This window comes from Triturus cristatus, chromosome 12 (assembly GCF_964204655.1).
Source record: "Triturus cristatus chromosome 12, aTriCri1.1, whole genome shotgun sequence".
In the NCBI taxonomy this organism is placed as follows: domain Eukaryota; kingdom Metazoa; phylum Chordata; class Amphibia; order Caudata; family Salamandridae; genus Triturus; species Triturus cristatus.
In genome coordinates, this window is record NC_140595.1 from 422,325,714 (window position 1) to 422,351,399 (window position 25,686).

Here is a 25,686-nt window from a genome sequence, read left to right on the forward strand (position 1 = left end):
AGATAACTAAAAGTTTGCGGCAGTCTTGGTAGATGCTTGTTCAAGGTGGGTGGAGGTGGTCTTCATGAGAAATGTTGCCACATAATCCACTATTAGTGTTTTAAGTTAAATTTTTAGGAGGGAGGGCAAACCCGCTATTCCTGTTACAGACAATGGTACACTACTCACCTCAAGAAAAATAGATTTTTCTTTTTACACATGTGTACTTCACTGTATAACCCAAAGGGAAATGGTCTGTGTGAGAGAATTAAAAAGCTAGACAAAGGCACAATGCAATTAGCGGTCGCTTCAAACATACCTGTGCAGTGTGCCATCAAGGACATTTATGGGCATATCGTACCAATGTACATCAAGGTATGGTCAAGACTCCTTTTGAGTTAATGAGTGGAAGGCAAGCTGGCACCAAAATGGTTCCAACTTGGTTGCACAGCGATTCGACCAATTATTTTCCTTCTAAGCACAACACAACTTTGGTTTGTGGTAATAGAAACATACAGCAAGGGGATTGGCCAAAAGTCAAACCAGGTGGTACAATGAGGAGCTTTAGCAAATCCAGGGGTCCCTTTCAAGTGAAGTGTGTAGGGGGGAGTTGGGTCAAGCAACAGAATGGTCAAACGTGGAATCTAAGAAGGGTGGAATTGTACCAAAAACAGGGAAAGGGTTTGCAGAATCCCATGTAGGAGCATGAAGAGATTTTGGGATGTACACCCATAGCATGTAATACCCTTGAGAGGAACAGAGAAAAGATCATCCCTCTTCTCCGGAGACAACTTTACCTGAACCAAGGTAAGGCAAACTGATGGGAAGGGTTACTAAGTCACTCTGCTCTCAACTCTTCAAGGGAGGGAGTGGGTATATTGGTATGTTTCTAGGTTTGTCAGGACACTTTCATGTGTGTCATGTCTGGGTTCACACTCTATTTTTCCTTCCTCCATGCCTAATTTGTTGTTCTACTCATTTTACTTTCTTGTTTTTATTCTTTTACTTACCTTTATATTGCTCCAAACCCTGGACTTTTGCTTATGCTGTTAAACATATCAGAAGGTTATGTCAGTTATTTAGTATCCTGTTCAAAGATGTATTCTTTTCATTTCTATTTGTGGAAGACAAGGATATGTGTTATAATTTATGTAACATTATGCAGCTCTCCTTGTGCTGCCATGCTCGTGCTGCCGTCTCATGTGCATCGTTCTGTGATGTTGTCTTGACATTTTATTGTGTGGCGGTTGGGATTTGAATTTATTGCCTGGCCATGCTGGTTGGGTGTCTGTGTTGTTTCAAGAGAATAAAGCTTCCTCTTTGAGAAAAGAACATCAGCTTCACTTTGTTTATCACAGTCAGGGTCACACAAAGTCCTCTATTCAGGGGGTCGAAGGTCAGAAGTGGCTAGCCGTATGGTCTCTGGGTGCAACATTTGGGGTAAAATCCTTTTGTGGGCACTAGTGTCCCTCTGGAGTGACAAATCTGGACTTTGGCAACACTCCTAGATCCAGAGGACTCAGGTGCAACTTTTGACCATTGAAGATTGGTCCTTTGCAATTTCTAGTAGCAGCTAGCAGCACATCTTCACAGGTGGCTAGCACTTTGCTGGTTTGGGCTACTTCAGCTCTTTTGTCGCTGGATGTTGTTCCAAGGGATGAGCAGACTGATGTTTCGAGTCGCAGCTCTGGGGGGATCAACATTTCTGTGAGCTAGGAAACTCACGCACGGTCCAAACTTTGCTAGCCCAAAGTGCAGCAGGTGCAGTCCAGCAGCCTTTCCTTGTGCGATTACAAGGCCAGCAGGCCATTCCTTCCTTGGTCCGCTTGCCTAATCCAGCTTGATCTCAGGTTCAGGGTGCCATATTTGAAAAGTACCTGAGGGGACTATGTGGTCACTAGCCAATGGACTACCAGATCCCTTCCTACTTGGTGCTGACTTTTCAGTGATATGTGTCACCTAGCTTTCCCAGAGTGCACCATTCCAGCCACTCTCAAGGTGTCTGAACCTCCCCTCTACTGTGAGGAGCTTGATAGCCCACTCCAGAGCTTTGGCTACCTGAGCGCTGCACACCAACGTAAAAACCGGTTTGGGGATGGGTTTTCTCTCTCTGATCCTGTCTCCACTTAGTCTACAGGAACAAAAGACAGCCCCTCTGGAGTGTTATCACCATTTGACTATCAAAGCTGGCTTCCCCTTTGAAGCTTGCCTTTCGGGCTAACACCCAGGGGAAGGTGACACCTCTCCCTGAAGCGAGCTGCAATTTTTAAAAAGTCTGTGAGTCATTCACACGACTCCCCAGGTGGGCAGAAAGCTGGCTGGGGGCCAGTGCCCGTGTGAGGCCACTGGACCAGCTAGGACACAGAATAGCAACTTTCTAAAAGTTGCTTTACTTTAATAGTGACATTAAATTTGACCTGGACATCATGTCTGGTTTAATTCCATGATTAATTTGATACCTCACAGTACCCAGTTAGGTAGTCCCATTCAGAATTTAGCCAGGCTGGGGAGCCAGCCTGTGACCCTGTGTTAGCCAATGGGGCTACTAACCTTTCAACAGCAAACATCAACTTTAGGGGTTTTGCTGCTAAGACACATCTAAACTACATGTCCTACTTAATGATATAAAGCTCCCTGCCTTATGGCTCTAGAGGCCTTCCTTAGGGGAGACTTACATTTATCATTAAGGGAAGTGGTGGTTTTGCTATTAATGATAATGGCAAAGTCGAACAGGCAGTGTAACAGCTGCCCTTTCAGTCTGCAGTGACAGGTTGGTAGCCATTTTGTACAGTGGCACAAACAGTGTTGTAGCCATGAGTAGACACTCTGCCTTACATGCTCTTGGTACCCTGGGTACCATATACTAGGCACTTATAAGTAAGTCAGTCCTTGCCAAATGGGAAAGCCAATTCGACATGCACTTTGCCATGTGTAAGAAGACTGGCACTGATGGCTGGCTAGAAAGCTCAGTGCACTTTCAGAGTAAAAAAACAACATCTAGTAATCATGGCAATGAGGGCAAAAAGTGGCAGAAACCTTGAAAAGCCTGTTTCCTTACAGTATTTATCAGGGTAATATATATCTACTATTAAGAGTTTCTCTATCAGAATCGGAACTATCATGCAGCTTTTGGTGACTTTTGCATGATCTGCAAAAATTAAGTTCTGAGGGGGGGGGACTTAATTGCACCCAATATTCACTGTGTGCGGTAAATTCCAACAAACATATAACTGTGACTACTGGGCAGACAGGTTTGTTTATAGGGACCACAATTTACTGTATTGACCGCCCCAGTATTCATGCCTGGCCTTCTTAAGCAGTTGGTATCAATTATATTAAAAAATAAACTTTCTCTGTGTTGTCTTTCTCTTTACTTCACCTCACTACATCTGTCTCACATATCACTGTAGCCCTCTTTCTCACCACCTAACTCTAAATCTCTATGTACCTATCCCTTCTGCATCTCAACTCTAACTCACCTATATCAACCTAACTTCCCTATCCAGATATCTCACTCTACTCCACCTCTAACTCTCTTGTGTTCTTGCCTCTTTCTTTCTACTACTCACTGTGACTACCTCTACATGTGTTGCCCTCTACCTCAACTCTGTCCCTGCCTTTTATCTCACTCTTAACTTAGTTCACCTCTGTATTAATCTCATCTCACACTTTCCCTCACATGTCTCTTCCTCAGTCATGTCTCTCTACACCTTCCCACTCTCTAGTTCACCGCTCTCTCTCATTTCTCTCCACCTGACCTCTCCCACTCTTTCATCTCTCTTTACCCCACTGTTCGCTTGACACCTATCTGCCGAATTTACCTAATGGTTTGTTTGCTGCCTCACCTTTCCACCTTTCTATCTCCCTTCTCACACTACTTAATTTCTCTCTTCATCATCTCATTATCTTAATTCTGTCTCTCTAACTCAAATTCTTGTTTTAATATTACGAACAAGACCACTAAGTAGCCACCAATTCACCCTTATAATGTTTTTCCTACAGTGAGATAAACATACTAGTCAGACACTGAATACTCCGTCAAGCTTTCTTGTGGTACTATTTGGCTGGTGGTCGCCAGTGGCAGCTTGTGCTTTTGGCTACTTTTGTGTGCCCCTGTTTCTGAAAGTTTACCATGTAATTTAATATGATATGGCATCACAAGGTCTTGAATTAAATGAAAATGGGTAGTAAATTCAAAGTTATTCCAAAGAAGGGCCCCAAATATATCTTTTCCATAAACAAAGCCATAACTATTGGTTTTGCCAGTGCTTGCTAATAGTATCAGATAAACAAGTAGCAACAACCAATTGTTTATGAATAATTAGAATTGAAAATATAAGACTGTGACTTAAACAAAACTTAGGCCTGTGGAATGGGTAGTGGTCTTTGGAGTGTCTCAATCACTCCTATTGCCACCTTCATCCTAGTTTCCTTTGCAATCTCTCACTTTGACCTTTTTCTGTGAAACGTTGTCATCCTATCAGAATTCTTTCTATGTTGGTGTCAATTTTATAGCAGCATATTTTCTCACTATTTGTTAATTTTTGTGCGTATTTATCCAGTTTGTGGAGGCGATTACTTCCACCTTCTCATCCAAGAACGCACACTTTGAAAGTCACAACCTTTTTAGATAAGTAAATTAAAACTACACTATTTTTTTTGTAAACACATTTTATTTGCATTTTGGTAACAACATTACATTCTCTTGACTTTTCTTGTTCTCATATGTTCTTGGTTAGTATTCCAGTTTTGCATTCACTGTCTAGTCAGCTGGTGTTCGCTCCATGAGTAAAATAAAGCTACACTAGAGCAATACCTATCAACCATGGGCGCACTAGTCCTCAGAACAATTGACAGCCAAATCTGATCTGTATACGTGGAAAAAACACAACCCATCGAAACACTTCAGAGAAAAAAAAGTGATCCTGATATGATGAGAAGACAAGAATGAAAAGGTAACACTTCCACCATGTAATGACTTATCCATCCCAGTGCGGTGTGCCAATTTGCTCCCACCCCCCTCCCGGGATCCATGAGGCATCTAACGGACTGGCCTCTCTAGTAAACTCGTTCCTCTCCCCATAATTAATTACTTTATCTGGCGGAGTTTACACTATTTAGTGGTGTTTTTTTTGATTTTCACACAAACAGCCCACGGTAGGGTGGACCTTAGTGAGTTCACACCACCGGGGCTACGCACATCCCCCTCTGGTCCTGAAGAATGCCTGATTAACACTCCTAGAGGCAGAAACATGTTGACCACCACGGAGTGAACCAGGTCTTTTATTTTTTTGACCCTCACTCCTTTTTACTCCTTTCCAATTAAGCAAAATTATTAAAGTTTCTTTTTGACTTGATTGGATATTTTAAATTCACTTTCCCCACACAACAAACCCCGCTCCGCAGTAACCTGGCGTCGCAGCACACTGGGATGACATTCGGTCGTCCCAGTGGAAGCCCAATGATGAAGCATGTCACCAACCAGGTTGGCGAGTGAGGGCTTTTTATACCCACTGGGTATTGTTCCATGGTGGCCAAACTTGCTTTCCATGAACATAACGGTTCACAGGGAATCTGTGGCTCTGTGCTCTTTTGATTAATGTATTGCATTAACTAGAGTGCCCCTTGTTTTGAATTACTGTACACTGGCTTTGTTGATTCTGGATAATCTACTGAGGGGACTAGCCGTGTTGATCCCTTCCTCTCCTGTTGATTTTTGACACCATTATATAAGGCCAGACCACATGCCAGGACCTCCCACACCACATCCAGCCCTTTCCGCGGACAAGCCACTGCAGCCACATATGCTCCAGCCAATTACCCAAGCATGCCTCTGATCACTCCTGACAGTTTTAAGTGCTGCAATGCCCAACTGTTGGCTGCTGTGCACTATAGAAATGCAAGGATGCGTATACCCGATAATCTCCATTATTTTCCTCATTCCTTTTTTTCTGTTTAAGTAACTGGACTTGATACTATTCAAGATCTTTATTTCTCAAGGAAATAGTTGTTTGGCTAGTTGATGCATGTGTACAACATGCATTTTCTCTGGAAAACCTTGCAGCTTGTAAAAGCCTACCAACCGTGTAATCCTCACAGATACAGTTCATATCTGTAGCCCTGATATTCTGGGCCATGTGAGATCTCGACCACAACTCACATCAACATGTGGCCTCTTTCCCCCTACTATGCCAGTGACAGAAAATCTAGAACCCAGTAATTTACACAGAACAGTGTAGCCTGCCACACTACTCATAGTTTACCCCTGTTTGTTCACAACGTGCTCTGCCCTATCACCATTAGAGCGCTTGTTCACAATACTGACAAAACAACTATATTTAGATTCACCTCAAATTCAGATAAAAGTTAAACACAGCAATATTTATTCAAGCTTTTCACCTAATATATGGTCCATATGAAATGACATGATGTCTCTGTAGATAATTCTGTCTACCTTAATGTATACTCAATTGTTTCAGTTTTTGGATAACTGGGTTTGGAGTGAGATATGTTAACCTAGCATAGGCTACTATAGGCTTTGTGTAGAGTGATAATTCTCCTCACATCCAATGCAGCCTCTTTTATAGAAGGCTTTTCTGACTTTTCTAATGCTGGAAGATGCACAGTACAAAACAATAACAGCTGTTATAGAAAGCTATCTGTAAAAGTACAGATGTCCATTTGCAGTTACATAAATGACTAGTATAGGATTGTATGCATATGGCCAGCTTAATCTAAAAAACTTTTAAACAAATTTCAAATTTCTGTTTTCATTTTTTAACTTTGGAAGTTTGAAGATTTCATATTTTTCCAGCCCAAGATGAATGTATACGATTTTATCATTTCCTGGGTTGAGAGTACATCTAATGTAACCTACTAGCCCTGTTTGGAACTCTGCCAGTTCCATGCTTTCGAGGGCTATGGCAAAAGTACAAAACGGGAAATTAACTGCTTCTGTCAGAAATTGGTGACTGGTACTGTTAATTTGACAGAAAGATGAGAAACACATTTGATTTGTTCTTTTAGACAACTGATGTGCTTTCTGTTAGTAGAGTGAAAGGAGAGTTAAATTTTGGGTGAGATTTCTCTAAGAGAGAGGCTTAAAGGAGAACTGTAATTTGAAGAGTTGTTCGGCCTAAATGCGAATCTCCCAAATCTTCTCATACATCATACATTGCAGCAGGAAAAGTGATGGTGGTGTATGTACATGTAGGATAAGTTGGAATCTCAGGAGCCAGCATGTTGGCTTCCTTTTCTGGTCACCAGCAGAATGAGTCCTGAGCCTGATGCGAAGCGTCTACTTTAACATTCTGGAAAACACAATCCTAACATTGACTTGAATAAGTCCTTTGAATCTAGTGCTGCGGGCCTAACTATGATTCCCAGTAAACTTAATGTGATAGAACTTTGAGTGGACCGAGTCCTGCTTGGGACTTCATTTCCAAAGAACTGTTGTTGCTGAACATTTCAGAAGACTTGAAAAGAGGTTGCCTTTGGTAATCTCTGGGTAGAATTCCAAATTAACTTGTGATATGATAGTAATTTAGCATATTTGTATAAAGCAGATGATTCCAAAACAATTTCACTGGCGAGAGCGAAGAGTCTGAGAGGAATCAACGTAGAGTGCATGCAATATCAGTCAAGCAGTTTGCTTCAAATTAAAAGACTTCACCCCACCCTGGCCAACTTGAGTGAAAGCCTGTGGGATGATATTCTCTAATGATTATTCTCGATTTAAAAGCACTCTCTTTATCGGTCGTCTTTAAAACTATTTTATTTAAACTGATCTTTTCCATCTGTTTCCTTCATAATTGAAGTAAAGGTGTAGGGAGTTTTTTTATACTGCAAAACATATTTTTGTTATTGTTATTGAACAATTTTGATTTATATTTAAACTGTTTTGATTCAAAATCCTATTTTCCCCATTAGTTTGTATCCATTGTCCTCCATATTGCTGTACTTTTTTTCATTAAACTGTACATTGCATTTTTTTTATTCCTAACATCTACATACATTTCCTCTGATGACTGCCTAGTTACTTAGACCATGCAAGATGAAGTAAGGTTATTTTAATTGAAAGTCTTGTTCTTCTGAGGGAAGGCAATGTGGATAATAGTTATAGCTCTCAAGAAGGTGATGTCAGCCTCCAACATCAACTTGCAGGCTGGTTTGTTGCAGTCTCCAATTTTGTGGTATTCATAAATCATGAAGGCCTCTCTCTGGAGAATTTAAATGATGTTGTTTGTCCGTGTGTCACACTATGTGCAGCACCGAAAAGAAAGAGTTGTGAGGGAGGTCTTGTGCTCCCAATGTTCCAAAGTACTTTGTGCCCCAAAATAATTACACATCTGTCACTGCCCAATGGAGAGCCTTACAACAGCACTACGCAGTGATTTGACTTAACTGTGCTTCAACCAACCTGTTTCAGGTTTGAAGGGCACTGGACATATGATCCATGACCTTAAATTGAGAGGGGTCCCAATGGCACAATGAATGGTAAATTGTAAAATGGACACCTGGGAGGTCATGCAGAGGTTTAGAAGAGCCACGCTCTAATCCTCAAACTTCCAGTAACCGCAACTTGTGCAGTAAATTATGTCTACCTTAGTCAGTCTCTGCTTTGAAATAGGGTAATGTATGTAATTCCACTGGCAGGGTAAGTTGGGAAAGTGACTACTGACTTTAATATGTGCCCTAGCAGAGCTTCTACGAATTCATTGACAGGAGAACTCTTAAGTCAGGTTCACCTGCTGATCCTAGCACCACCAGTGTACTAATTATGGCGGCAGAGGTAATTAATCCATGGGTAAATAAGCTGCTGAATGAGTCATTGACATCCGCAATAGTCCCGATGATTGGAAACAGGAAAAAATCTTCCATTGTTGGAGAAGCCTTCTGCCAACCCGAATTTGCCAAGTGACTATAGGCCTATTTCCCTGCTACCTGCAGTCTCTAAGTGTTTGAGGAAATGAGTTAACAGGCACCTTTCCTGTTATCTGCAGACTAACAGTTTCTTTCATTCTAGTCAGTTGGGCTTTAGGAGGAACTTAAGTACTGAGACGGTTCAGCTCGAGGTAGCAGAACAAATCAATGTCACTGTGGATGCCAGGGTAAGGCTGTGTTGATTTTGTTAGATCTGTCAGCTGCCTTTGATAGAGTTCCCTACTCCTTCCTGATGGATTGCCTCCCTAGACTTGCTGTGACGAGTCTGGCCCTTAAGTGGCTGACCTCCTTCTTAGACAACAGAGAGCAGGAGGTTTGGCTTCCTTAGTTCGCCTCCAGCAATAGGGCATCTCAGTTGTGTTCCTGCAGGGCTCTGCCCAACTTTGTTTAATGTCTGTCTTACCCTGCTTGCTTCGGTAGTTGAATCGTGTGGAGTCAAGATTGTATCATATGGAAATGATGCTCTTCTACTTTAAGGATGGGGAGGATCTGGTTTTTTCGACTCTATTAAATCAAACTGCCGTGTTTGACTGGATACATCAGAAACAACTGATTCGTAATACCGACAAAACTGAAATACCCTTTTTTGGCACTACGGCACTTACCAGCTGGTCAGTATGTTGGCCAGCTGTGTTCCACCTGCCTCTTTCTTGGAGCTAGCCAAGAATTTGAGAGTTAAATTTGACAAATGCTTATCTTTCCAACCTTAGACCTATCCTGTGATTGGAATATGTTTTAGTATCCTGCGGGCTTTGAAAACGTTTTGGTTCTTTCTGTCCATTCTGGCCAGGAAAACAGTTATTCAGGCTTTGATAACTTCTTGCCTGGTTTATTCTAATGCCTTATATCGCAATCTTCTGGAGTGAACCATTTACAGACTTCTAATGGTGCAAAACGCTGCTGCATGAATTCTATTGTATTTGCCTTTGGAGAATTAGGGTTTCTAGGCATCTTTCGTCCTTGTACTTGTTGCCAGTTACGAAGAGAAAACACTGGTGATATTTTTTTGTGCCTTGCACAATAGTGGATCACGTTACCTTGCCTCATGTATTCACTTCTACAATTCTGCTAGGAGTCTCCGGTCCTTGCATTTTGCTTTTGCTAGCATGCCAGCAGTGAGGATGACAAAGATTGGCGAGTGCTCTTTTTTCTTTCTAGGTCCGTCTGCATGGAATTATCTCCCTCTGCACCTGAAGCAGGAGAGGTCAGAACTTGCTTGTAGGAAAGGACTAAAAACTTGGCTATTCACTCTGCAATCTTCTACTTGCTGCTTGACTAGTGCCAGGACACTCCCAGGAGCATCTATGCTGTTCAGAAATCTGTCTTCATCATCATCAAGTTCCTCTTTGTTTTGTCCTATATTTAGAAGGTCTGAGATTAAAGGGGTAGAACAAAGGGCAATTTGAAAAGCAATTCATTTAAAATTCCGAATATTAGGTCCATATTGATACTATAATAACACTAAGAAATGTAAAATAAAGTGTTTTATTTTTAAATCAACTATTTTCATGAAAAAGTCACTGGGGTCAATGACTACCATAGACTTAAGGTATGATTGTTTTAAGACTATGGAAAACTGTGCACCAGTCATAACAATTTGTTGCTATTCGTCTTTTTAGTTTGGCTCGGGCAAATGATTCTCAGAATTGGAAGGGGACGAGTTTGGATTGGTGTTGAGGTTTGATCTTCGGGTAAAGCATGCTTTTGTAGCCCAACCCTATCCAGCAGTGGTCATATTAATGTTGCAACCTATTATCAGAGGTCTGGCATTTTCAAAGTCTTCAGGCATTTGTAGCCAGATATACAAAGCGTTAACTAACCTAAAATTGAATTGTGACTCTGTACCAATTTGGTATTTGGAAGGGCTATGTTGTGGGCATCTCTTCTAAATACAGAATTTTTGAGTGATGCATCAATATTTTGCAACCCTAATCCAGTCACAAAACATTTAAAAGCAACCAACTCCTGAGTAGCGATGGTAATAATATCCGCAAAAGGGAAAGGATCTCTTTGGAACTCCTACCCCTTTGTGAATGTAAAAACAAACATTTTATCGGAGGGTAGGTGGGGTACATGGAAACATTGGCAAATCTCCCAAAATATTTTTGAAAAGTAAACTTTTTTTGTTTTAACATGTCACTATTTTTAAAGTAAAATGGGTTGCATTAAAATAAAATGTTTACCTTTTTTAAAAGCAATCACATGCATGGTGGCCTGCTGACCCTAACATGCCACCTTTCCTGTGAAGGCCACAAATTGGAATGAGTTGCAATTTGTGACCTATCTCATTAATTCATGAGGTAGGCCAGATTGAGACCCACATTCAATGGGAGTTCTTCAAACCAAAGCAAAAGGTACAAAAGCTGAACAAGGCAAAGATTCACCCCCAGTCACAAAGATCTGGGTTTAATCCAAAGTTCATTTGCTCACCATGCCAGAATATAGATTAGTACGCAAACTCAAACTGTATTCGCAAAAAATCTGTGCACAATTTGCAACTGCTTCATGAGAATCCAATCTTAGTACATCTGGCCCTTGGTTTCCTTTTGTTGTCCATGTCTTCTAAAGGAGAATATGTGCTCTCTCACTCTCACTCTCATTCTCAGTGTGCTCCTTGTCGCCCAAACTGCTATCTGCCACTCAATGGGTTATATTAATGGATGCCCCTAAAAGTTTCTTAGTCTTGTGACTTGTCTTCAGCCCTTGTGAATATAAGGAGTGGCTTTGAGAGGAAATTAACAACACATCTAAATGAGTTTATCACCTGCCACAAGACCTGCCGGTTACAATTTATATCCTTTCTTCTCTCTTCAGACCTTCAGTCTCTAAAAAGAGCAGTGTTGAGCTACTTGATATTGACCATCCAGAGGCGAGTCAGTTTGTGGTCTGTGCTACATCTATAACTGACAAAACTGCAAGAATTGTTGTTGGTGTTTTGTTGTTGTATTGATTGTTGTTATTGTTATTTTTGTCATTACGTTATTGTATTATGTAATATTATGAAGAAGCTCAAGAAAAGGAAGACTTTCAAAATAGGGCGGCTGTTAAGAACATAGGATTTGCACTTAGCACACCTAAACCATTTAAGTAAACCAGCGGACAAGGCACACTTTGCAGAGGCATAAAATGATCATCACTGGATTCAACCCATTTCAAGAAACGCAACCGTTATTGATCTTGAGTTTGTTATAACAAGTACCATTATGTTAGGGGGCAATAACATTTTCTCAGTAGGCTACTGTCATCGATCTGTCTGTTCCTATTCATCAATTCCACATCGCTGGATTTTTTAAAATCAAAGTTACTATCAACAATTCGGGGGAGAACATGAAAAAAAGATGAAGGTTTGATACATTTTTAAAAAAAGATGAGCTCACAAACAATAGTGAGATGTATACGAAAGATGTCTATTTAGATGGAAAACACATGCTTTCTTTTTCTCACCAGAAATATTCCATTGTACCTGCCAATGTGGATGGAGTGTTTCTCACCAAGAACCCAGAAGACCTTATGGCTGGAAAAGAGTGTAATCCAGTGCCCTATCTGATGGGCGTCAATAATGATGAATGTGGCTGGCTTTTACCATCTGTAAGACTTTCCAATTACTATTTCAAAATGTTTCATGTAATAGACCAAAAGAATCATAACTTCAATTATATTTATGCTTCTTTCTCAGTTGTTGTTAGTTCAAAGATAATAGTGATACATTCAAGCTATGGTGGGGGGGCTCCTGCTAGGTTAACATTATTTAGTGCAAAATCAGGCACAGCCACTTGATATTTGGAACACATAACAAGAGAAAGGGAAAGTAACTACTATTATTGACTGGCTCAAAGGTTGGTACTGCTTCTAGCACATACCCATGTTACACATGACACATCTTTTAACTATCCCTCTAAGCAGTGAGTAGTATGTTGTAGAGCTGCTGCTGAGAGCCTAAACCAGGAGTGACAGACTGCATTCTGAGGCATGTGATAGGCTGTCGTGCTCTCAACATTTCAGTTAATTTGCTAATTCGACGGATTTAAGAGTAGTGAAGCAAAATATATATTTTTCAAATTACACAACACTTTTACAGATTTAGAGACAGAAACCTGAACGTGCCCATTGCACGTGTTAAATACAGTGTCACAGCAATAGAGACAAGTGAAGTAAGTGAACCGTAAAAGTGTGCTTGAAAGTTTTAGAAGAAGAGAAATCACTACTAATTCCTTATAACGCTTAATAATAATAAGGTTTTCTTGAACAAGTACGTATAAGATGATGTTTGTTTACTGATGAAACTAATGATCTAATGGTGTGGATTAGCATTTCTATTGCCTTTCATTGAAATGCATTATGAATACTATATGGTGCAAAAATATGATAAAAGTAGTTAGGAAGTTGAAATTTATAAATGTTATAGTAAAGACCATAACAAACATAGGAATTAAGAAGCGATTTTATTAAATTGACTTTGAGAAAAAAATTACATGTGTGGTTATTGAACAATTGTGGCAATAGGCCATAGCTAACGTTAATCAATTTCATGTAATATTACATTGGTGAAGTATTACTATTATTTGTCTCCTACTATGAAATGTTTGATTTAATGCATTGTACTTGATTCTAATTGGGTTTGCTTCATTGAAAGCTGACATAGGAAAAAACATGTTTAAAAGGCCTTAAATGCATAAGGTGCATTTTTCCTTAGCTAAATATAATGGAACTTTGAGTTTTTTTTAAATATTGCTTTATTTGTTCTGTACATGTAACTTCTTATTTTGTAAGGGCATTCCTTTAGAGTTCACTGTGAAATGGTCTGGTGGTAAAGTGAACTATAACCTGATGCCATAAACTGCTACACTGTATACTTCTTACCTTTGACAAACCTGTGAGGCCCAGAAAGCTAGTTCTTTCTCATGATGATCCTCATGGGAACGTATGTAGGAATAACAAAATGTATTTAGTAATTTTATATGTAAACTAATCATGTGATGAACTGTCCACCGTGGGGTAATACTACGACACCAAAAGCATCATAAAGACTATGACAAAAGAAACTCCAAGGGAGGGGCTGCACTATTACTTGTTTACTCTATCCAAGAACAACGCTATTATTTTTCTTTCTATGGGACAACGCAACGCATTCGCTTTATTTTTATTTTCCTTGCAGTGGGACTGAATGTGTTTCCTAATATTTTATAACTATCTTTGATCTCTTAACTTAGAGTGCCTTATTGTTGATACTGCTGCCTTGAGCAGTTGATCTGTAATTATTTTTTGCTGAACTACTTGTTTTTGCCTTATTTTCCCCTTTTGCCCATATTCATGGACTCGCCCGTAGACGACTTTAGCTTGATTATTTTGACTCCATTGCTGTAGAATCTTTAGATTCTGTTAGAGGATTAAACTATCCTTCTACCATTAATGGTGGTAGGAGGCCGTATCCATAGCTCTGATATCTGTTTGAAAACATCTTTTGAACTTGAACTTCTGACTAAATGTGTAGTTTTGTACTACATGCTGTAAAAATCTTGACTTAAATGCTTAGGAGATTGCTTATTTGTATTGATTTCGGAACATTTATACAATAACCAAATAATCTAAATTGTATGAGACTGCTATGAAGTCCTGATGTTCTTTCATTGAAACTGTGCTATATTTTTCCCTTTAGATCTAAATGTGTTGTGAGGAGAATCAGCAATCTTTTAAGAAGTTCTGCTTCTTTTATTACGAGTAGCAGTAGCAAAGCTTCTTGTCTGCATAATTTTGTTTAAACTTAATTTCTTTGGGTGGCTGGGTCTTCCCATTGCAATATTGTATTTTTTTATAGTATAGTCCTGAGAATGGTGAATTTGAACCTGATCTCGAATTTGTGAGTTAGTCACCAATAATGGTCCTCATTGGGTGGCTAATGTTGTGATTTGGACACCCCAATTCCCACTCCTCCTAACAGCAGAGAAAGGTCCATCAGATGATCATATGCCTCTGTGGTAAATGTAATGCTGTTATACATCTAACTGTAGAGGGCCCAGTACGGTAAAGGGAAAAATGAGTGATCACTGAAATATTAAATTATAAAACTGCTTCCGCACGATCAAGAGATTAGACATTGTTTCTGGCCTCTTCAGTTTTACTTTTCCAAACAATTCCCACAATGAATGTCTCAGAAATCAGAATTCTTTTTGTGGATCAGGTTAAAAAGAATTTGTTCTGATAGATAACAATTAAAAGTATTCCGATGCTAATCCTTTCAGGATATTGGTAGGCAGATATCACAGAGGATGAATTAATAAAAAAAAATGTTGGCATGATTATGATGTAGGTCGGAGGTGCCTCCGGCTCACATCTCTGCAGTTCAGGGACCCACTGGCCTCAGGTCGGCGGTCCAATAACCGCAATTATGGTGCGACTGCACATGGTGCGGTTGCAAACTCCCATTTCCCTATGGGAGATTTGGCCTTGGTCGGAGACCGGCCGCAGCACAAGCTCTCATAGAGAAATGGGAGTTACTGTAACTCCTTGAGTTGCCTGCCACACAATGCAGGGATTTACAGGGGGACATCATGGGTGCCCCCCCTCGGCCCACAAGCATAGGCCACCGGGAGAAGAGGGCCCTGCTTGGGGCCCATAAATTCGCTTTTCGTCAGGCTTTCCATGTCAGAAAGCCCGACATGGGAAGCCTGTCGAAAACTAACATCATAATCCTGATGGCAGAAACGCCATCCGTAAGGGATTTTGATCAGTTTGCAACTGGCCGATGGGCTCCTTAAGCCTGTCGGAAGCCAGTTGGATTGACCCGCAGGTTTAAACTCAACTGCTCTCTTTGTAATAAGGAAGTTGGAGTTTAAACCATGGATGTCAGTCAGAAAGCCTCCAGCCAGCGGTCGGAGGATTTCTGACCAACATCTAAATGAGACCCTATGTCCCCAGTTCACCATTTAGCTACGATTTCAAGCACCTGTACAAGGTTAGGTAGTTCAGTTAGTTACGTAAATGCTCCTGACATTTGTGGGCAACCTTCAAGATTAAACTAGGCTTTCATACTTCTGAGGCTGATAAATTAGGTGTCATCAATTTAGTAAATAGTCACCATATTACAATTATAGAAAATATACAAATTACATTCGCAAGATAGATATTAGGTTCAGGTTATGAAGTGGCATTGTGTATAAAATCCATCCCCAGCATTGCATTCACCAAAATATAAAGCAAGAACCCCAGAAGCTGCAATAATGAGGAACTAGCAGGCTAGCCTTTTTCCTAGTAAAATGTGTTAATGGCAGAGGGCTACTTAAGGATGGTGGCTTTCAGGATGTGGGACTTTTGATTCTATTGTTGGCCTTTGGAGAGGCGCTGCTTCATAGCTGGGGATGGAACATGGCAGCTGTGCTTTATTATTCCTGTGTTAGATCAGTGCAACATGGGAACAATTGTGGGCTTATGACCTGGTTTGCCACCAAAAGCTGCCATATTGAAAGGCTATCAGGATAGCCTTTCCTTGAGAACATATGTTGGGCAGTAGAAGGTCACTTAAATATGATGGTGCCGCATCCATGCACTTTCATGAATTAAAATGGCTGACTTCAGGCCTGTGAGTCCGCTTTTAAACTGGGGTAAGGCAAATCAGCCTGATCTGTTATGGTTTGTGCTTATTCACTTAGTTACACTGCTGTTGCTGCTCTCAGAGGGGAGGCTTTGTGTTGTAGCTGGTGATAGAGCAAATGACAAAGTACAACAGCAAAGCTCTATCATTACCTAATAGAGAAGGATAAAGACAGGGAGGAGTGGCTGTAATTTATAAGGATACCTTCAGCTTCTCTAGGGATGACATTTGTCATGATAGACTTCTCTGTTCAGGCCAATTGTTTCTAGAGGCCACTTATAGGCTAGTGTGTACTGTCGCCCAGTAACTCATACAATCTGTATTGACAAGCTTATGAATACCATGGGGCAGATTATCCTACGATAACCCAAAGATCACCATGTTGCTGATTTTAACCTTCAAGTTGAGGTCGCTAGTGATGTATTTGCCACCAACTTCTTAGTAATAGTGGGTTATGTTAATCTCTTTCTGAAAATAAAGGCAGCTACACATAGCAGGGCACTGATTATAAACAGTTTTTCATCTGAGGGAGGGTGACACCAGGACATCTAGTCCTGCTGGGCCGGACGGACAATTATTTAATCAGGTTAAGAATCTCCTGTTCTTCTGCAATGCTGCCCACTTTAAAAATGTCCAAACCATAAATTACAATGTTATCCAAAATAACCACCCACTTAGTTCTAGCAGATTTGCAATCAGCTTTAAGTCATCCTTAAAAGGACTTGGCTATCGACTCGGCCTTAATCAATCTAGAGAAGTGTGTTAAGAATGCCTTGAGACATGGAGCTCACCATTGAACCATCTGGAAACAGAATCATGCCCTTAAATAAGGCTGGTTGACCAAAAAACTGGCATGCAAAAGCTCCATACACAACAAGCTGGACTTCAGTGGAGGTCATCTTATTCTGATTCAGACCTAATGAAATGTCGGTTACAGCTAAAAACATAGAACAGGCCTCTGTGGCAGATAAACGCAAGTACCTGAGCTAGCAATTTTCATCAGTTATTTACTGTGGTGAGAACATTTCTCAGCCCCCCCAGCTTCCCAGGCAAGATCCTCATCTCTCGAGGATTTTGTGATCAACTAGCAGATTACTTCACACAAAAAGTCCAGCTAAATTATGATGAGATACCAAACACTACTGAGTCCACCGTTGAAAACCTTGATCCTCCTATAGAGATAAATCAACATCTTGAGTGAACAAAATTCATGCAGCTGACAGTTTAAGAGGTCAAGTCACTCCTTGCCTTAAGTTGGTCTCTCCAGGTGACCCCCTGCCCTCTATCTGTACTTCTGGCTGTAGTTCCTTTGTTGTTGGGTAAAATTACTGAGCTATTCAATCTCTCACTGTGCACTGAGACGTTTCCAACCTCCTCAAAGCAAGGTGTAGTTTCCGTGCTATTCAAGAAACCAACTTAGATGCAGTAGAAGCTAAAAATCACCCCACACTCACATTACTACAAACACTTTGTAAAATCATAGAAGGTCTAGGAGCCAATCAAGCCACTAGACTCTTACAAGACTGTAAAGCATTGGACATTTGGCTGTTGGGGTTTCAACCTGAAAGAGGTTCGAACTGCCTCCTTCCATGTTATTGACTGAGGGCATTAAAACCCTCTTTGATGAAGATGATGTAGTGTGAGTTATATTATTTGACGTGAGTGCCTCATTTCATATATCTTACAGCCAAGTGTGCATGAATAGACGGACATTGCAGGCTGTAGGGATACAATCTAAAACAGTTTTTTATCATTTATTTCATGTCATTCCAAATCTCTAAGACTAGTTACTGATCAATCTCACCAGTAACTTGTGGCATGCCTTTGGGCTCCTTGTCGTCCTGTATGTTATTTGACATGTATATCAATGTCTGTTACACATCTTCCTCTCATTTGATGTTGAACATTCTCTTCTATACATGCCACACAAATTGTGATCCATCTGAGCCAGCAAGCAACACATTCTGTGGCTAATCTACATGACTCCCTTGGTGCTGTCCAGCAGTGGATGGGCTGCATTCTCTTTAAGCTCAATCCTGATGAAATGAACCTTTTACTTTTGCACGGAGATAAACTCTGCTGGAACAAATGTGTGTAACTACATCCATGGGCAAGCCACTGACTTCCTTCGCTAAGGGGAAATCATTTGGGGTGATTCTTTAAGAAAACCTGGCCTTTGACAATGTTATCTTCTCAATAATAAACACCTGATTTGGCCTGTCAAAGCCCCTTAGGAAAATTAGACCATTCCATTTCAGTCATTACTGGGCATCTGTTGACTTTTTCCGCATTATGTCCAGATTAGAGTACTGCAATGCCCTCTATTTTGGCATGCCTTGTCAACAAATTGTTAGGCACCAGCATATTTAGAACTATGCAGTGAGGTTGGTTTGCAACCTTAAGAAATATGATTGGGTCTTAACTACAGCAAGGAGCTTACCTTTAACTACCTGTTGAGCAAAGAGGCTCAAGGCACTTTGCTTGAATTATAAAGAACAGTTGGATATATAAAGAACTACTGTCAACAGAGATCCCTAAGATCCACAGGTCATTCACTTCTGCAAATTCACAGAATATACAGGTTTGGTGGCATTTGTCTTTTCACTACAATGCTACTAATTTGTGGAAAATATCCCTACATTATTAAGACATAATTTGAAAAGTTATCAGTAATGTCATAAATGATGTCATAGAACATTAATATTAATACTGACAAATTCACTTTAACTATTACGTTACTTTAACATTTGGTTCTTTCAGTGAATCTATAAGGTTAAAACAAAAAATAATAATACGTTTTTCTTTTTTCAGTGATTTTTTATTTTTAATGTGATGTAATACTTAATTCAGAGACGCAGTAAGAGAAGTGCGGTGGCAGCAGTCTGGCCGAGGCGGCACAAGTTTTTTGGGGCAGCAGCTGGTGCCCCCTTACCTGCAGTGGTCACGGGGCGGCGTCTGTGAATCACCAGCACACCCCCACCATGTTGCCTCCCTTCCAATGCTTTGCTAGGACCTGAGGACCACATCCTCCAGGCTCACTCTTTTAAATAAAGGGGAGCGGGCACATGTGGTCTTCCCTCCCTGGGCCTGTTTTGGCCCTAGTGACCCTATCACCTTGAGCCCGGCATAGTTGTATGTGGAGGGGAGACTCAGCACACATCCCCGGGCTGCTTTTAGTCTTAGGGACCCCATCCCCCGGGTCCTGCTACATTTTACATGGAGAGGGGATACATGGCAGGCTGATTTTGGCACCGGGGACCCCATGTCCTAGCTTTATTGTCAGGGGGAGGGGGCATGTGGCCCCCCTCACCAGGCTGAATTTGGACACAGGGACCCCATCCACTGGGGTATGGTGCAACAAAAGGTGGGTTTTCTGGTGTGGGTTGGAGCATTATTTAGATCTCTTTTCCTGCCCACATCACTGCAGACATGGAAACAGATCTAAAGTCCACTACCAGTGGGCTGGAGCATTTGTGAAGCTTTTCTATCCGCTAGGAGCAGACTTGGTGTTTACTCAGGCATGGCGTGAGATTTAAAACACTCTAGCGAAGTGAGAGCAAACACAGGTTTTCCTATCCAAGCTGCTGCAGGTAGGAGAACTACTATGTTCCAGGGATGGGTTCCCCGGGACATAATATCTGAGCCAGCCATGGGGGATTGGTGTCCCACGCCCATTTATGGCATAGGAAGGGTGCTTGCGGGACCTCTTTCCGTAAAAGAATCAGAGTGGGTTCACTGGGGTCTTTTCAGGCTTGGGGAGGATGGTTATGTGGCACCCTTCCCCTTTTCTAATATTTTGGCCCTAGTGTTGGCTCCCCAGGGCCTCTCGTGGCCCAGTGAGTCCTCCGCATAAATAGTAATGTCAGCCCCAAGGGTGAGCTCCCCGGGGACTCCCACGGCTCAGGGAGGGGGTCCAGGCGGCCCCCTCAACATGAAAAGTTACATCACTCCCAGCTCTGGGAGGGGGCCACGCTGCCCCCTCCCCATATAAACAGTTTTTGGTCCTGGGGTTAGCATACTGTGGGCATTTGGAGGCTCACAGAGGAGGGCATGCAAACCCCCTCCTCTATTTGAAATCAGCCCCGGGCGGGGCTTCCCAGGGCATTAGGGATTTAAATGCCTCCCAGTTGTCAGAGTCGAGTGGGATCGCAGCACTTTTTGCTGTTTTATTTTTTTGGCACCAGGGGGTTCCCTCTGGGTCGGGGCCTAAGGGTTCAGAATATCCAAACCCTGCCCTGGCCCCATATATCTTTATATTTTTACAGCCTCAGGACAGGGGACTAAGTTCCCCAGTCCTGTAATAAATGTCAGCAACATTTTTCTCATGTTGGTGGCAGCCAATCAGAGCACTTGCTCCCACAGTAGGGAGATGGCCAAGAGAAATAAAGTTCCCTTGGACAATTAGAACACTCTGTTTTTAAATTGGCACTCCTGCTAGAGTCTCTGAAACTCTTGCGAGCCCAACTGTCCAAATATCTATTTTTTCAGCCTTAATTTCTCAAAAACTACTGAACGGATTTACACCAAATCCCAGAAAGTATAATCTGTGGACCAGGATCTATCTTTCTGCCAAATTGGATGTTATTCCGTTCAGCAGTTTTGGCAGTAGCCCATTTTAATGATGTCTATGGAAAATGTATGGGGACTCTCTTCTCAGATTCCACTTGACGGATCACACTGAAACTTTCCAATAAGGAGCTGAAGTGCATAAACTATTTTTAGGGAAGGTTTTGTGAAGATTCGTCAAATGACACCAAAGTTATTAGCAAACTAGAAAACGCTCTTTCAGTGGAAAAGCAGTCCTAACTATAACTGCCTAGTGGCAACTGCCACTAAGTAATATCTATTTATATGTATATGTATACAATTAGGGTGAATCAATGTTTATTCCTAGCAGGCCCCAAAAGGAAATGAAACCCTTGTCTTCACTAATGAAAAGGCTGAAACCTTCACAGAAGCACCACACACATTTCAAACTCCCGAACAGAAAAAAAGGGAATATTTCCAGGCTACAACCCAACACAAGCATGTGATGCGTTCAGTCTTGTAACTGACTCAAACACATTTTTGGCAGCAGGACATTGATTAGAAAGTAACACGCTCCCCATAACAGGAAAGAGACAGAAAGCTCATGTGCAAGGCAGAGTTGCAATAAATAAAGTTCTAGCACTTATCTGATTTAGCAGCAAGAAAGCAGGTCACTTTTTACTTTTTTTTACTTTTCACTTTGTGTTTCTTGTTCATGCCACTGGTATCAGGATTATGGGTATTGTAGTTTACCCTTCAAATTGTTAGCTTCTAAAACCAAACAGCAAGAAATGCATAATAGAGCCTCGACTCTTGTTATAAAATCCTTCCATGCTGCAATCTCACTTAACATAAGTCCATCACGAGGACACCATGAAAGGGCTCTTCCTAAGGGACTGTTCAGATAACAAAGAATCTAGCTTGACCTTTTTTGAAAATATTTATTTGCTGATTTAGATTTTCTTTTTTAGGTTTCATTCAGTTTTTCAAAGTGAAAAATAATAAGTCTTAATATAGCATATGAAGGCAAAACTGAATTTGTGCAGCAATCTTTGTAGTCTACTTTGTTGTGAGTTAATCTACATGCTCACCACAAAAATATGAATTACTTTTTATATCTGAAGGCACACAGTGCATGCCATAACCATTCTTCAATAGGCATTACCCGAGCTGCCTTTTTTAGTTGTAAACAGTGCTATTAATTTGTAAATTAAGCTTCATGAGTTCACGATATACACATTGTTTTGCAGGCAATGAATATTTCTAACTTGGAGGATGGCATTAAGAAAGAAAAATTAATTTCATTGTTACCAATGTTTAGACAACTCTCGGTAAGACATATTCCCTCTTCCATCTTTTATTCTATTTTACTTTTATATTAATATTAAATATCTTTCCTGATGGTTTTCAATGATTTTAATGTTATGGCATTATGAGCCACAAAGGTATACAAATTGAAAATTGATATCAGCACATTACACAAGTTTTACGTTTTTGTTTTACTAATTTGACCATTTTCATTAATTTAATTTCTTTTGGGGGTTTCTCTGTGTAAGGAGGGTAAATGCTCAATCATTTGTTGCATGGCACAACTGGAGAGATCCTCCATAATTAGAGGTCTTGAAAGTTGTACATGAAGCTTTGCTTAAAATGTTTGCTTGTCTTTGTGTTTGAAATGTATATTTCACAGGATAGTGGGTTTGGGACTTTGCTGCTTCAAACATTTACCCCAGGTCAGGGTATTTAGGCCAATGTATGGTGAAAAAGTAAATTCATTCTACAGTGATTTGTGCAATTTTCCATAAGCAGTGCAGTGAATTCACATTTGTTGAAAAAGGCTGCCTGTTTGGGGTGCTGAAATCCTGATGCCATCAGGTTTAATTATCATATGACCCTGAAGTAGAGACTTGTTAATTTCCCAATTTGCCATGAGTTTAACCTGGAAGCATTAATGTATGGAGAACCTGAAGGTAAAATCTGAGACCTATGACATATTTATTTGTATTCTTCTGTAGTACCATAACCCAACTGTCACAACAGTGAGAAAGTAGGTATAGAGTCATACCAATATATGTTATAAAGGTCTGCAGGATGGATTCTTTTTCAGCTAATTTTCCTCTTGAAATTGCTCCAAGTAAAATCCGTCATATTATTATTATTATTATTATTATTATTATTATTATTTGAGATTTATAGAGCGCATGGCTGCCCTAGTGCTTCCCAGCGCTAAGAGACACATTGTTGGTTGAAGTCGGAGAGCCATTAAATGAATTGCTTAAACAGCCATGTTTTATTTGCTTTGCGAAACTGCAATTCTTTGTCCAGTGTCCAATATTCCCATGGTAGAGAATTCCAGAGTTTGGGGGCTAGGTGGGAGAAAGATTTACCTCCCCACGTCTCCTTCCTAGCACTTTTTGGTTTTAGGAGTACCTCAGAGCTTGATCTCAAATACCTGTTTGGGATGTAAGGGGATACTAGACTCTTGATTTTCCTAGGGCCACTGTTATGTAGAGATATGTGCCTTATGATCAGAGCCTTACATTTGACTCTGGGCTCTATTGGGAGCCAATGTAGACCCTTTAGGTGCTTTTTACCGACTCCCAAGCAGGGAAATTGCTTAGCAGCCTTGCTGCTGCATTCTGGACAACAGCAGTCTATGGGTCACATACTTTGTTGCCCCGAGGAATAAAGAATTTCCATAATCCAGATGCGAAGTGACCAAGGTGTGGACTGTCTTCCTAAGCTGAGTTGGGATCCGATCTAGGATTTTTCGGAGACTTGTAAGTAGACCAAAACATGTGGCTGCGACTTTCTTAGCTTGGGTGGCCATGAAAGATCCTTTTCTAGCCAAAAACCCAGATTCTTAATTATTTCTCTAGGTATGGGTGGGCTGCCCAAACATTCAGGCCAGCTTATGGAGGGCCCGGGAATTGCCTCGTTCCCAAGGATCATTAACTCTGATTTGTCCCTGTGTAATTTTACCAGCTTTTTGTCATCCACTCCTTGACTTTTTCCATACAGGGTGATAGTCTCTCAGGATCACCAGCTGAGTATCATCCGCGTAGGACGTCATGGAGATATTTACCTCTTCAACAATCTTAGCAAGTGGCTCCATATATAGATTGAATAGTGTGGGGCTTAATGAGGAACCCTGTGGTTCTCCACACAATAACAAAATAGTTTTAGAGAGGGTGGTGTTTTCCAATACTTTCAATGTGTCAGGCTCCGGCTGGAATCCCAATCAGAAGTACCACGTTCCCCAGGAGCGAAGAAAAATTATCTTCCTTTCTCAACGATACCGTCTCCCCAGTGGTTTTAAAGTATACACTAGAGGACGACAAGTATCGCCAAAAAATGAAGAGACCAAGGAGGAGTATTTGGCAGGGTCCAGAACAGCCAGAAGCAGCGGGTCCAGGTCAATGAATGTAATATCTATATATAATGACAAAACATAAAATATTACGTAGGAAAAGACTTTTTACCTCTACACAGCAGTGCTTTGATTGTGCGTTTTAAAAATGGGTTGTGCACTATCTCATACCTACCGTTATAAAGGTTATCTTAGGCACCATTTTCAATAGTGATGCTGGAGACTGAATAACCTTGGTCTCTTTAAAGAAATAACAATGGGACTTTGCCAGTCGCACGAACAAAAACAATGTTCAGCCAGAAGTACAGATGAATTCTCTGTTAGGCTCTTGCAGGGAGAGCAGTACGTAGAAAACGAGATAAGTCTTTTATTTTACAAAGAGAAGTCCTTCTTGACTCAGTCAGCAAAAAACAATAAAGAGCAGCAAGCCACAAAACGAAAATGTTAGCAACAGCAATGCTTCCTTAATTAACGCGACCTCGCGTTGCCAAAATGCAGGCGAAGGGTTAAGAGCTGACAGCTGGAGTCTATTAATTAACAAGCTCTCTCGGAAACGCAAGATAACTTTTTCCTTCAAAGAAGATAAACTTACGGAAACCTCCGTGGGGTGGAGAAAGCAGCTAGAGGGATGGCTGCTGGGACACTTCGTTGGAAAAAAGGATGAAAACGAGAAAAATAAAGTCTTATCTGTTTTATGTTGCGCATACTCGCGCTGAAGAGGGAAAGTCGGGTATTGTAATCCTTGACCAGATCCACTCCTTGTGTTGTAATAACTGCAGAACAACGCGTGGGTTCAGGAGGCCAAAGTTTCAGGACATAGGAAAACACATTCCAAATGGAGGCTGGATATCATGCAGTTAAATGCAGACAGCAGGTTGTAACTAGGAGTCTTCAGAATCACGATGCACAGGACTTGATCCACAATGAAAGCCAAGCACAGAGGCAGAGTAGGGAGAGACTTAGGAACCTCCTAGTCACCTGACCAGTCCCAAGGCAGCATGGGATAGCACACAACCCCCTTTCACTCGCTAAGCATTGTGGGACAGGTTGTTTGAAATGTTACACAGGACTTTTGGGACCTAACAGAATGTTCTTCACTACAGAAACAATGCCAGCCACTGAAGTATGGTGCCTTGTACCCCGATGGCCGAGAGTCTCCTTCGAAGTATGTGGTGGTCCACTGTGTCAATGGTAGCACTCAGGTCAAAGAGGAGTAAGGCAGATGATTTTCCCTGGTCTAACGATGTTCTGAGTTCCTCCACCAGCGCCACAGGGCAGA

At 41.1% G+C, this 25,686-nt stretch overlaps 1 protein-coding gene across 2 annotated transcripts in view; it reads left to right on the forward strand.

The window, feature by feature from the left end:
• LOC146776048 (fatty acyl-CoA hydrolase precursor, medium chain-like) overlaps positions 1 to 25,686 on the forward strand; it is a 289,608-nt gene that overhangs the window by 111,829 nt on the left and 152,093 nt on the right. For both annotated transcript variants that reach the window (XM_085639390.1, XM_085639389.1), the window contains exons 9-10: positions 12,370 to 12,510; positions 22,288 to 22,368. In XM_085639390.1, the coding sequence (XP_085495516.1) occupies positions 12,370 to 12,510; positions 22,288 to 22,368 (222 nt within the window). The remainder of the gene's footprint in view (positions 1 to 12,369; positions 12,511 to 22,287; positions 22,369 to 25,686) is intronic.